We start from the raw sequence: 15,114 nt of genomic DNA on the forward strand, positions 1-15,114 counted from the left end.
CCAAGCAAAGCTTTCTTTATTCACTTTCGTTTTCACCTTGTCGCTTTCCTTTCCAGTACTCACGCCAGGGCTCACCCACACACTCGCGATTCGGGGCGACTTGCCATCTTGATGTTAGCCGGCAGTCCCTCGCAAATTGGAACGCACTTCTTCGGCTTCTGCTCGTCTCACTCGCGGATCAACACACTTTCTCTCTTTAGCGCCCGCCCGAGTTTCCTCATGGCACGCCTTTTCCCACGTCCACCCGAGTTCACTCGCCGGCCGACACGTCTTTCACTGGCGCCCGCCCGCACTTAATCACCTTCAGGCGACCCTTCCACTCATCTCTCTGCTTGGTGTCTCTCTCTCCGAGGTTGGCGTCTCTCTCCTCTTTATTAGCGTCGCCAGACTGAAACAGAGCACACTGATTAGTTTCATCAGCCCCAGGTGTTTCTTACCGCTTGTTCCGTCCAGCTCCGCCCTCCACTCGCGCACCGCTGCTACAAGCCCCTTTGCCTTTTTATCTTTATGCCTCATCTGTGTGGAAGACTTGACAGGTAATGCTAGCTTGCTAACATGCAAGACACAGTCAGGAGTTTACTTTCAATACATCTGTTTCCAGAGGTGAAAAGTAAGAATTTACTTGTGTTACTCTAATTGTTTTTTTGTGTAAAAAAAAATCTGTAAATCTGAAATTTGAAGTTTGTTTTGTACATTTTTATTCAGATCCAAAAAAGAAAAAATATCATACCCAGAAACTCCTGCACTGATTGATTGATGGGGAGAACAAACGCTCTAAACTCACAAGAAAGAAAGATGGAAACGAACGCCAGTGCTGCAGCGAGATGCCAAATTATGTTCATTGCATGCTGAATTCTGAATTCTGTATCTGCATTTGTGATTTCTCTTATTAATATACAGTAAATAAAATTATAACTGAAGATTTTTTTATTTTGCTGCTAAAGTATGTAACTTGTTTTTTATTATTATTTTTAATTATTGCCATTGCACTTTCATTTGTAAAGTTGTTCCTTCAATTAAAAAAAACTAATTAGAGATTTTTATCCCCTTGTCTTTTTTTAACTATACTGAATCCCCCACCACATGCTGTTGGCCAAAAGTTGGTCAATTTAACTCTGAGTAAATTTTAAATGAGGTTTTTCGACCGGTACTTGTACTTAAGTAAATTTTTATCTAGGTAACAGTACTTTTACTTGAGTAGAATATTTAATTATTCTTTCCATCTCGATCTGTTCCTCAGAAACTTCAGCATTTCACCATATTGAATGCAGATGCGTAAATCTTCTTGTGCTCTAAAAAAGCCTTATTCTAATGAGCTAGTTTTTCTATTGTACACCCTAATTTGTAATTCAAAAATTTCTTTTTCATTGTGTCATTTGACACCTTTATGGCCCTGAGTTGAGGCTGTCTTTATTGGTTTTCAAATCCTCTTTGGCATCATGCCAGTTATTCACCAGCCTTTATTTGAATGGTTCATTCACCTCAGTTTCAATCCCCTGTGTGTGTGTGTGTGTGTGTGTGTGTGTGTGTGTGTGTGTGTGTGTCGCAGGTTAACCGCCAGCCCTGTTCGAACAATGAGACGTATCAAGAACGCCTGGAGAGATTAGAGGGGGACAAAGAATCTCTGGTTCTTCAGGTGAGTCGCTTCTCCCCACTCGGCTCTTTATCGTCACACAATAGAGTGTGTCAGGCCCCGAGTTGGCCGTTATCCCTCTTTTCAAAGGTAAATGACACTTTATAGAAACGATTTTACACACTACTTTGCCAGTCTGAGGGACAGAAAATTAAGTACTGTACGTTCTTTAGTGACAAAATTGGCAAAGATTTGTAACCTACATTTGCCATGTTTACAAATAAGATCCCATTACAGAAGACAAGTGCAAAGTTCACAATAACGGAGATCAGGATAAATTATTGTGTTGATTCGAAGCCTAATTACATTTTCTATCATTCGAACTTTCATTTGAACATTCAAACTTTCATTTGAACATTCAAACTTTCATTTGAACATTCAAACTTTCTTTTGAACATTCAAACTTTCATTTGAACATTCAAACTTTCTTTTGAACATTCAAACTTTCTTTTGAACATTCATACTTTCATTTAAACATTCAAACTTTCATTTGAACATTCAAACTTTCTTTTCGAACATTCAAACTTTCATTTGAACATTCATACTTTCATTTAAACATTCAAATTTTCATTTGAACATTCAAACTTTTATTTGAACATTCAAACTTTCTTTTGAACATTCAAACTTTCTTTTGAACGTTTGATTTTTTGAACATTCCAACTTTCATTTAAATATAAAAAAAAATCCATAAAAATGTATAGATTCCTATAACCGTTTGTGGTTTGTGGATCGTCAAGTTATTTATCCATGATGCTGCCTCTAGAACATTCCTTGTGATAAGTAATGAATTTTTCTGTGTATTTGGCATTAGAGCATGTTCTAGAGGCAGCATCATCGCCGATCTTGAGAAAACAATGTTTGTTATGTTAAAAAAGAACCATTATAATGTAAGTAATCAAACCATAGCAATGCAGATTATCTGTTGCTATAGAAACGACAATGTGGTTGAATTTCTTGTGCTGATCAAGAGATGCTAGTAATCCAACTGAAAACACTACAACTTGGGCCTTTGTTCAGTCTGTAGTGTTGAATGGTTTTGCCGTTTTTATGGTGCTTTTGGAAAAAGCGCGTGTCTCAATTCAATTCAATTAATATTTATTTGTGTTGCACTTTTAACAATGAACATTGTCTCAAAGCAGCTTTACACAGATAATGTGGTGATTAAAAGTGAATATGTTCTTTATAAGTAAGTTTGTCCCTGATGAACGAGCCGGTGGCAACTGTGGCAAGGAAAAACTCCCCGAGATGGCATAAGGAATAACCCTTTAGAGGAACCAAACTCAAGAGGGAACCCATCCTCATCTGGGTTGCACCGAATGTCCATTTGTACCAGATATACAATGTTGCGGGGTGCAGTGATGATGATCAGAAGTGAAAAGTAGTCCTGAGTCAATGTAGCAGACTGTTGACATCAACCACAGTCCAAACCCATCCTCAAAGCTCCCGTTCTTACTCCGGAATTTCATGGAACCACCCAAGGCGTTGATGAGAAAATGTCCCAAGCTGCACAGAGTCACTGGAACCTCAGGAGCATGTTTAACTTGACAGACAGACAGACAGACAGACAGACAGACAGACAGACAGACAGACAGAGAGAGAGAGAGAGAGAGAGAGAGAGAGAGAGAGAAAAGAGGGTGACAGGAAGAGAAGAATATGGATTATTAAGTGTCCTTATTGTGTCTGTCGGTAATCCTTCAAAACAGAAATACTGCCTCTGATCCGGAGAGTTTTTTTCACAAGGCTGATCATCCGCTAGTCTTTAAACCTGTCCTTTTACTTTCTGAGAACCAGACCCTTGTGTCTATTTACTACAAACTAAACAGCTCGGCTTAGTTCATAACCTTTTGTATTTACAGGAGATTAACTTGAATGAGCAGGTTTACACTCAAACACACTCACACAAACACACACTCGCACAGCAAGCCTGCAGTCACGCTTCTGCCACATTCCTCAAGTTTCTCCAGAATCTCCTGTCGATTGGTGGAAAGTTTTGTGCTACGGGCCACGGCTCAACCATACTGGCTCGTACATTGCTTCCACTTCCTTCTCTGGAAGTGTTCCTCCTCCTCCTGCTCATACCTGTCTGAAAGCAGGTGGGCTGGCTTTAGATTGTGGCAAGACAAAAGCAGCAAAGTGAACGAACTCAGCCTTTATACCGCATTCGGAGAAGGCAGACGGACGCTGACGTATGCGATCTCAAAGATGTTTCGCTTCTGCTTTCGAGTTTGTTGGAGTAGTGTGGAACTAGGAGTGAAGGAAATGACAACTTAAAGCAGTGTGAAGGGAAAGAGGGAGTGACAGAGAAGTGAGAGCGACCGAACGAGTGTTTGACAGTTTGTGAAACCAGGTTAGTTTTTGTTTAGCTGCTAAAAATTTGTTGAGCCAACATTCGGCTGATCGAATGGGAGCATGAGTAAGGGATTTTCCTGTGTGTGTCTGTGTGTGTTTATGTGTGTGTGTGTGTGTGAGAGAGTAAAGGTTATTGTATGGGTGGAGCAGAGTGTGTAAGATTGCTGTGTGTGTGTGTATGTGGGAGGATTTCAATGTGAGTCGAATATATGCTGTGTATGAGTTGGATGGTGAGTGTGTGTGTGTGTGTGTGTGTGTGTGTGTGTGTGATTTTGTGTGTGTGTGTTCCAGCATTTAAAAATTGCACTTGCATACTGAAATATGAAATTGTGTCTAATATGTCCATATGAGGTGGACACGCATGAAAGGTGGAAATGAGCTGAATATCCAGATTTTTATCCAAGAACCTTTTTTTTATCCATTTATAGTTGCATTTAATGTAATTTAATATTGTCGTCCATCCCTGGTGTAAAACGTCCTACATAGATGTTACCTGACTACACTGACCATTCCTAATGTCTCTAATGTGTGTGTGTGTGTGTCCAGGTGAGCGTTCTGACGGAGCAGGTGGAGGCTCAGGGGGAGAAGATCAGAGATCTGGAAGCCTCTCTGGAGGAACATCACCACAAGCTTGTCTCCACCGAGGAAATGCTCCAGCAGGTAGGAGCATGCTCAGAGCTTGGCCACGAACAGAAGCACTTGTTTGAGTGATCTTCTGTGATAGAACCATCGACAGGAATGTGTGCACGTTTCTCCTTATCGCAAATGCAGTCGATCAGCCAGAACAGGTTTGGTGGTTGAAGTTTGCTCTTTTTTTGCTTTTGAGAAAGGCGATAGGCTTCTCTCACACGTTCTATCCACACGGTGAAGTCAGAAGACATGACGCTGGAGATCTCAGTTCTCAATTTGGATGGATTTTGACAGAAAATAGGTGATGTGAGATGTTCAGAAAGCAGAACGTGATGGGCCTCTACAGATCCCTGACCTCCTAAACCCCATTAAACTCCTTTGGGATGAACTGGAGCTGGAGTCTCATGACCTCCTCCAACATCAGTATCTGATCTCACTAATGCTCCTGTACCCTAATGATCACAAATTCTCACCTTCCCTGAAGAGTTGGGGTTCTTACAACAGGACTGGAATGAAATGGAATATGTATGATATGAGGACCAGGAGTCAACAAACTTTTGACGCTGTTGTGTATGTATGCGTTTAATGTTTGCCTGGTGGCAGGTTCATAGAGATTTTTTTTTTGTCTCCAGTCCAATACATAGCAATGCAGTCTCCCTAAATTTACTCGTCTACTTTAGGATCAAAATGTTTTCAGATTTTGCTGTAACTATAAGATTAGGCAGGGTTAAGTCTAATCCATCGTTAGCTCGAGAATGAACTGTCAGGGTTGAGCAATGCTTCAATTTCACAAGGTTTCATCAAGTGTTTTAAGTTCATAATTGCTCAACCGGGTTAAGGGTGCTTTTCTTCCAAACTTGTAAAACAGACACTGTTGTGATCCTGGGATGATTCTGTCATCCGTCTGTTCTGTGTTTTTTTTCTATTTTGTGATGTTGTAAAGTATTTGTGTAAATGTACTTCCTTACTAAACTTGTCGTTTTCTAGTTTTACTGAGTATCAAAGATATAAGCAACTTTTACTCTCGAATACATTTATGATTCAATATATGTACTTTTTTACTCGACTATATTTAGATTTACAGTAGACATTACAAATAACATTACATCCCAGCTGCAACGTATCCTATGCCGCCTGTTATGTAAAATTTGAAATATTTGAAACGCTATCGTCATCGTAAGATAAAAAAATCGTAAGTCCAACCATCGTAACTCTAGGGCCATCTCTCTCACTTTCTCTCTCTCTCTCTCTCTCTCTCTCTGTCTCTCTCTCTCTCTCTCTCTCTCTCTCTCTCTCTCTCTCTCTCTCTCTATATATATATATATATATATATATATATATATATATATATATATATATATATATATATATACATACAGTGAGGAAAATAAGTATTTGAACACCCTGCTATTTTGCAAGTTCTCCCACTTAGAAATCATGGAGGGGTCTGAAATTGACATCGTAGGTGCATGTCCACTGCGAGAGACATAATCTAAAAAAAAAATCCAGAAATCACAATATATGATTTTTAAACTATTTATTTGTATGATACAGCTGCAAATAAGTATTTGAACACCTGAGAAAGTCAATGTTAATATTTGGTACAGTAGCCTTTGTTTGCAATTACAGAGGTCAAATGTTTCCTGTAGTTTTTCACCAGGTTTGCACACACTGCAGGAGGGATTTTGGCCCACCTCCACACAGATCTTCTCTAGATCAGTCAGGTTTCTGGCCTGTCGCTGAGAAACACGGAGTTTGAGCTCCTCCAAAGATTCTCTATTGGGTTTAGGTCTGAGACTGGCTAGGCCACGCCAGAACCTTGATATGCTTCTTACAGAGCCACTCCTTGGTTATCCTGGCTGTGTGCTTCGGGTCATTGTCATGTTGGAAGACCCAGCCTCGACCCATCTTCAATGCTCTAACTGAGGGAAGGAGGTTGTTCCCAAAATCTCGCAATACATGGCCCCGGTCATCCTCTCCTTAATACAGTGCAGTCGCCTGTCCCATGTGCAGAAAAACACCCCAAAGCATGATGCTACCACCCCATGCTTCACAGTAGGGATGGTGTTCTTGGATGGTACTCATCATTCTTCTTCCTCCAAACACGTTTAGTGGAATTATGACCAAAATGTTCTATTTTGGTCTCATCTGACCACATGCCTTTCTCCCATGACTCCTCTGGATCATCCAAATGGTCATTGGCAAACTTAAGACGTGCCTGGACATGTGCTGGTTTAAGCAGGGGAACCTTCCGTGCCATGCATGATTTCAAACCATGACGCCTTAGTGTATTACCAACAGTAACCTTGGAAACGGTGGTCCCAGCTCTTTTCAGGTCATTGACCAGCTCCTCCCGTGTAGTTCTGGGCTGATTTCTCACCCTGCTTAGGATCATTGAGACCCCACGAGGTGAGATCTTGCATGGAGCCCCAGTCCGAGGGAGATGGACAGTCATGTTTAGCTTCTTCCATTTTCTAATGATTGCTCCAACAGTGGACCTTTTTCACCAAGCTGCTTGGCAATTTCCCGTAGCCCTTTCCAGCCTTGTGGAGGTGTACAATTTTGTCTATAGTGTCTTTGGACAGCTCTTTGGTCTTGGCCATGTTAGTAGTTGGATTCTTACTAATTGTATGGGGTGGACAGGTGTCTTTATGCAGCTAACGACCTCAAACAGGTGCATCTAATTTAGGATAATAAATGTAGTGGAGGTGGACATTTTAAAGGCAGACTAACAGGTCTTTGAGGCTCAGAATTCTAGCTGATAGACAGGTGTTCAAATACTTATTTGCAGCTGTATCATACAAATAAATAGTTTAAAAATCATATATTGTGATTTCTGGATTTTTTTTTTAGATTATGTCTCTCGCAGTGGACATGCACCTACGATGACAATTTCAGACCCCTCCATGATTTCTAAGTGGGAGAACTTGCAAAATAGCAGGGTGTTCAAATACTTATTTTCCTCACTGTATATATATGTACCGTATTTTTCAGACTATAAGCCACTACTTTTTTCCCACGTTTTGAACCTCGCGGCTTAAACAACTAGGCGGCTAATTTATGGATTTTTCCTGGGTTTTTCCCTGTTTCACAAACTTCAAGCCAAAAAACTGAGCGACGTAACATTAGATCAATGAAATTTCCGAACGGAAACGGAAAAACGCACCTCACGGGAGAAAAAACTTTCACCGGTGGCGCACGACGATGACGAAAGATAAACTCCCGAGAGAAATACAGTGGTACCTTGACCTACGAGTTTAATTCGTTCCGTGGACGAGCTCGTATCTCAATTTGCTCGCACATAAAATCAGTTTTCCATATTGAAAATACTTAAAATGGCATTAATCCGTTCCAACCCTCAAAATGACCCCCCTTTTTTATGTTTCATGTTATTAAATTGAAAATTTCTAAATAACAAATCTTGTATAAAAACATAATAGAAAGAGTATGTAAAGATATAATAAGGTTTTATTCAGTGTATTTTCCTTGGAGATAAGATGCCTTGAGCTAACAAAAACGCCGGTGGGGTGTGTGTGTGTGTTTGTGTGTGTGTGTGGAGGGGGAGTAGAGGCGATAAGCGGAGGTGGAGGGAAAACTCGTTTTTTACTATCAGTCCTGTACACTACGTATCCCTAAAAATTTACATTTTTACTTTTTCTTCTTTGCTTATCTCAATTTTCGTCACAATCTTTGCTTTCTGGCTTATAGACAGGTGCAGCTTATTTATGTTAAAAATAAAAATATTTGTCAAATTCAGTTTATATAAGGGTGCGCTTTATAGTCCGGAAATTACGGTATGTATATATATTTGGATGAGCGTATTTCTCGCCCTGTGAGATGCCCCATTCTTGCTAACGGTAGACGGAGTAAAGTCTCAGTGTTTATTCGTTTTTGTTTCAAACGGTTTCAATCAGCAATTTTAGTAATAAAAGCATGTCTTCCAAGTGCCACGTATGTCTCCTGCTTGTAGTGAAAAAAAGAATAGGAAAGCCATCAGTTTAGAGCAGAGAATAAAAATTATAAATCAGCATGAAGCAGGAAAGACACAGTCATAGCACCATCTTCAGTTTACGATATTTTTGACTTACGATGAGGTCATCGTAACGTATCTCCATCGTAAGTAAATGGCGGCCTGTATATGGGTGTTTAAAAAGAAAATATGAATTTTCAGTCACAGACACTATATGAGAATCAGATATAGATGGAATGCCAAGAATCGGAGATCGACAGATTAATAGTGTGTCCTCGAGGCATCCTCTGCTTGCCTAGACAGGTTCAAGTGATGCAGTCTTCCTCTTTCACTTGAGTGCCAGTTGAATTGAGTGATATTTTTGAAATACAGATGTTTGTTTATTCAAGTGACTGGACTAAGGGGAATGTCAGTGTCACGTTGAAAGGTTTAGAAAAGAATAGGACCACCAGAGAGCCAATCATAGTACATTTGCTCTGGAACTTAAACATGATTTCAGAGCAGTACTGTAAATAGGGAAGGTGTTGATCAGTGGTTAAGACATTGGACTGCATATCAAAAGTAACAAAGTATTTGTTTGGGTTTCAGCTTTAAATCATACAGTGATTACTGAAACTGACATTCTGCTGCTTTTTGGTTTTCCAACACTACACATACTCCTTGCTGAATATCCAAGACCCGAGTCTCACCAATGCTGATTATGTGGTTTGTTTAATTGGCTTGTAAGCAGGAGAGTCATAAATCGGCTCAGCCAAGCCCTACGTTTGCGGCTTATCGTACGGGAAGGAGCGTCTAAGAGTGTGTTTACACAGCCACAGGACGTGTTCTGCACGAGCCGATAAGCCGCCATGATTCACCTCCTGATAAAGTGCTTTAGTTGTTGTCCTTTGAAGCAACATCAGTGTCTGATTGCAGACGTGTGTCATGATACATCCATATGTCCTCCGTTAGACCTCTGTAATGTTGCTCATGTCTGAATAGAATGGAAGACACACTGCACCTTCAAACATTACACACTGCAGTATCAAACATTACTCACTGCACCTTCAAACATTACACACTGCACCTTCAAGCATTACACACTGCAGTATCAAACATTACACACTGCACCTTCAAACATTACACACTGCACCTACAAACATTACATACTGCACCTTCAAACATTACACACTGCACCTTCAAACATTACACACTGCACCTACAAACATTACACGCTGCACCTTCAAACATTACACACTGCACTTTTAACATTACACACTGCACCTTCAAGCATTACACACTGCAGCATCAAACATTACACACTGCAGCATTTAACATTTTACACTGCAGTATCAAACATTACACACTGCACCTTCAAACATTACACACTGCACCTACAAACATTACATACTGCACCTTCAAACATTACACACTGCACCTTCAAACATTACACACTGCACCTACAAACATTACACGCTGCACCTTCAAACATTACACACTGCACTTTTAACATTACACACTGCACCTTCAAGCATTACACACTGCACCTTCAAACATTACACACTGCAGCATTTAACATTTTACACTGCAGTATCAAACATTACACACTGCACCTTCAAACATTACACACTGCACCTACAAACATTACATACTGCACCTTCAAACATTACACACTGCACCTTCAAACATTACACACTGCACCTACAAACATTACACGCTGCACCTTCAAACATTACACACTGCACTTTTAACATTACACACTGCACCTTCAAGCATTACACACTGCACCTTCAAACATTACACACTGCAGCATTTAACATTTTACACTGCACCTTCAAACATTACACACTGCACCTTTAATCATTACACACTGCACGTTTAAACATTACATACTGCACCTTCAAACATTACACACTGCACCTACAAACATTACACACTGCACCTTCAAACATTACACTGCACCTTTAAACATTACACTGCACCTTCAAGCATTACACACTGCAGCATCAAACATTACACACTGCAGCATTTAACATTTTACACTGCACCTTCAAACATTACACACTGCACCTTTAATCATTACACACTGCACCTTCAAACATTACAAACTGCACCTTTAAACATCACACACTGCACCTTCAAACATTACACACTGCACCTTCAAACATCACACACTGCACCTTCAAACATTACACACTGCACTTCCAATCATTTCACACTGCACCTTCAAACATTACACACTGCACCTTCAAGCATTACACACTGCACCTTCAATCATTTCACACTGCACTTTCAATCATTTCACACTGCACCTTTAAACATTACACACTGCACCTTCAAACATTACACACTGCACCTTCAAACATTACACTGCACCTTCAATCATTTCACACTGCACTTTCAATCATTTCACACTGCACCTTTAAACATTACACACTGCACCTTCAAACATTACACTGCACCTTCAAACATTACACACTGCACCTTCAAACATTACACACTGCACCTTCAAGCATTACACTGCAGCATCAAACATTACACACTGCAGCATTTAACATTTTACACTGCACCTTCAAACATTACACACTGCACCTTTAATCATTACACACTGCACCTTCAAACATTACAAACTGCACCTTTAAACATCACACACTGCACCTTCAAACATTACACACTGCACCTTCAAACATCACACACTGCACCTTCAAACATTACACACTGCACTTCCAATCATTTCACTGCACCTTCAAACATTACACACTGCACCTTCAAGCATTACACACTGCACCTTCAATCATTTCACACTGCACTTTCAATCATTTCACACTGCACCTTTAAACATTACACTGCACCTTCAAACATTACACTGCACCTTCAAACATTACACACTGCACCTTCAATCATTACACACTGCAGCATTTAACATTACACACTGCACTTTCAAACATTACACACTGCACCTTCAATCATTTCACACTGCACCTTTAATAATTTCACACTGCACCTTCAAACATTACAAACTGCACCTTTAAACATTACACACTGCACCTTCAAACATTACACACTGAACCTTCAAACATTACACACTGCACCTTCAAGCATTACACACTGCACCTTCAAGCATTACACACTCCAGCATTTAACATTATACACTCCAGCATTTAACATTATACACTGCACCTTCAAACATTTCACACTGCAACTTCAAACATTTCACACTGCACCTTTAAACATTACAAACTGCACCTTTAAACATTACACACTGCACCTTTAAACATTACACACTGCATTACAGAGGTGAACAATACATACTGCAGCTTTAAAGCATTACACACTGCAACATGAAGCATTACAAACTCCAGCGTTTAACATTACAGACTGTAAATTTAAATAATATACAGTCAACATTACATAATAAACATTCTGCAGCTTTAAACCTTAGAAATTGCAACGTGAAACTTTACACACTGCAGCTTTAAGTGTAACAAAGTTAAAATCTTTTAGATTAGATTTTAATTAACTAACTGAAAGCAGAAGCGTTTTCCATGTAGTGGGAAGCAGCAGTTGTGAAATGCGAGGTGTGGACCAAACGTTTTCTCACATGACTAACTTAAAGCAATGATCTTTATGTAGTGTAAACTTTATCAGTGTATTACTAAGAGTGTGTGTGTGTGTGTGTGTGTGTGTGTGTGTGTGTGTGTGTGTGTGTGTGTGTGTGTGAAGCACACAGTCACTCAGGCACCAATTGACTGTCATCAGACCCTGTTTAGTGCAGAAGACATAAAACGATCATACATCAGTTTTCTCGTTCTTCTCTAAAGGGGAATCATGGGACATTAGTTCTGTTCTCAGCTGAGACTCGGCTCTGGAGTCTTGGGGTTGTTCTGGAATTAGCTGTTCGACAAAGGAATGCAGAGAAACGCACATTAGGGGGGCACAGAGGAAGTAAAAATAGCGTTGGTTCAGTGTGTATATTTAGCGATGCTTGGCAGGGGCCCAGGATGTAATTCTGGGGAAACTTGCATGTAGAGCAACAGAAAGTCGCCTTGTGCTGCCCGGATCATGTGTGTGTATGTGTATGGTTGTGTATGTATGTCTACACGGGTTCATGTTTATGTGCGTGTTTGTGGGCGTAGGAGCTTCTGAACCGCACCTCGTTGGAGACCCAGAAGCTGGATTTGATAGATGAAGTTTCGTATCTGAAGCTGAAGCTGGTCAGTATGGAGGAGGATCACAACCACACGGACCGAGACGACAAGCAGCACAAAGCCGAGGTACCATCAAATCTGTCCATCTCTCTATCGCTCTATTAACTCTGTCTCTCTTTATGAACTCCTTCCTTCTGTTTACTTCTTTACTACAGGGTTATTAATTTTGATATCAATACCCCCCCCCATATGCCCACTAAACCCCCCCCCATCCATCTACTCTATCCATCTTTCACCATCATATTTTCTAAGTTCATTCCTATATCACTCTGTCGTGTTATCTATACATCCCTCTCTTGCTTTATCTTCTCCGCTTTCAGTTTGTCCTCCTACCAGTATTAGTTTATCAGTCTTGCACTTCTCTATCACTTTATCAGTTTATTCCTATCTTGCTCTATTTATCCATTTATCCCTCTCTCATTTTATCCATTGAATGCTGTATGACAGTATATCCATCCTTCTACCTGCTATCTATTTTTTACCCTCTACCACTTTCAGTTTAGTCATTCATCTTTCCAGTCTGCCACATTTCGACCTCTGTCTATCACTTTATCACTTTATCTAGCTCTCACTCATTTTCTGGTCTATCAGTCTATCCCTCTCTTTTGGATGACATGCTTTTAAGTGCACTGGTGGTTTTTGGGTAAGGTTTGAATCTCTCTCTCTCTCTCTCTCTCTCTCTCTCTCTCTCTCCCCTATTTTCCCCTCTCCCTTTCTCCATTTAAGGCTTGTCTTATATGGTTTACCACCAGATGTGCCTATTTTCTTGATATTTTTTTTTCACCTGGAATTTTGCACTACCTGTTGATGGGTTTAATTCATCCTCAGAGACGTGTGAGCACTAAAAACAGGGTTAGAGCTGAAACTCTCCTGAAAGATAAAGGCATAGCCTCTTCTCCCGTGCTGAAGAACGTGAGCGAGGGTCAGTCGCTAATTGAAACGTGACCTGCCTGAAGTGACAGCGTAGGTCCGGAGTGTCCGCATTCCTGTCGATCCCCTGCTGAGTCGAGCTTCAGGCATCCTGACACACTTCTAGAGATCACAAGAGCTCCATAAAATTCCTTAACGACGCCTGTGCCAGACTCAGCTGTCCCGTAAACGAGCGTCTCGAGCGTTTCAGGCCTGCAGACCACCTACTAAACCGCAGAAAATGCACACGCACGTGTTGGAGGTTACAGCTGAATAAACTCAAACTCCATGCACTTATCTTGGGTCCTGCTACAGGTTTTGGTTAATGTGAAACCTGCTGAGGAACCAGGAATGTTGTGTACTTTGGTCACTGGTTCCTGTCAATTTCACAAGCAGCTTTACAAATGCAAGCTAATTATACGTCACGTGACCCGATTGATCATGGATTAAAATTTGTTAGTCCGAACATCAGACTCAGGAAGGGGGGTGTGGCCTATTCTTTGTAGCTTAGAAATAATTTGGATGATAATGTAGCTTGAATTATATTTGTATACAATAAATGGGCGAACGATTGTGCCTCCTTTTAAATATCACATCCCACATTTTAGTCCCGAATTGCTGTTATAATAATCTTCACTCTTTTGGGAAGATGTCCCACTAGAGGTTAGGATGTCTCTGTTGGAGATATATAATCGATATAATCCATAATCATAGTCGAAAATAATAAAATAACTGTTCAGTTACTATGCTCAAAGCGGCACATGGGGAATTTACTGATTTCTTGGACATACTACAAAATTGACGTAAAAAAGTCGTAAATGTAAAACTGTGAATCAGAATCAACAATAAGGTACAGCACTATTTCAATTGCAAAGAAGAAACATTTGTACACAAATGTTCAGTCAGGGTAATGTATTCAGAATCTTAAATACATATTAGTGAAATGGGAGGTAGTGGTTCCCTGGTGGTCTAGTGGTTAGGATGCGGCCCGGGTTTGATCCCCGGTCAGGGAACCAACCCCATTCATTAGGGTTGCACAAGCCTTAGTGCCGGTCCCAAGCCCGGATAAATGGGGAGGGTTGCGTTAGGAAGGGCATGTGCCAAATCAAACATGCGGATGGTCCGCTGTTGTGACCCCTAATGGGAGAAGCCGAAAGAAAGTTTAGTGAAATGGGAGGTAGTGTTTGGAAATTGTGGCAATGTATGTGTCGTAATAAATAACCCAGGAAAAGAATATACTGTACAGTATATCGCACACGTTTACATTTTGCACCTCAATGTGTTTGCATATATTACAGATGAATTGAATTGAATTTACATCATGTTTTGAATTTGAAGCAGTAGTTAACAGGCGTGTGAGAGATTCACCGATTCGCATCGTTTGGATCGGTTTGCATCGGTAAAAAAAGCCTCAAGGCGTGTCCTGAGAGTCTCAT

General features: G+C 40.5%; 1 protein-coding gene across 17 annotated transcripts in view; it reads left to right on the plus strand.

Annotated features, from left to right (window-relative positions):
• Positions 1 to 15,114, plus strand: part of ppfibp2b (PPFIA binding protein 2b) — an 85,913-nt gene that overhangs the window by 35,238 nt on the left and 35,561 nt on the right. For 15 of the 17 annotated variants that reach the window (XM_046849941.1, XM_046849939.1, XM_046849943.1 and 12 more), the window contains 3 exons: positions 1,550 to 1,636; positions 4,529 to 4,642; positions 12,698 to 12,835. In XM_046849941.1, coding sequence (XP_046705897.1) covers positions 1,550 to 1,636; positions 4,529 to 4,642; positions 12,698 to 12,835 — 339 coding nt within the window. Of the gene's footprint in view, positions 1 to 1,549; positions 1,637 to 3,745; positions 3,981 to 4,528; positions 4,643 to 12,328; positions 12,628 to 12,697; positions 12,836 to 15,114 lie in introns of those variants that run through there. The other 2 variants (XM_046849953.1, XM_046849955.1) reach the window with 2 other exon arrangements.

The sequence above is a fragment of the Silurus meridionalis genome, chromosome 5 (genome assembly GCF_014805685.1).
Source record: "Silurus meridionalis isolate SWU-2019-XX chromosome 5, ASM1480568v1, whole genome shotgun sequence".
In the NCBI taxonomy this organism is placed as follows: Eukaryota; Metazoa; Chordata; class Actinopteri; order Siluriformes; family Siluridae; genus Silurus; species Silurus meridionalis.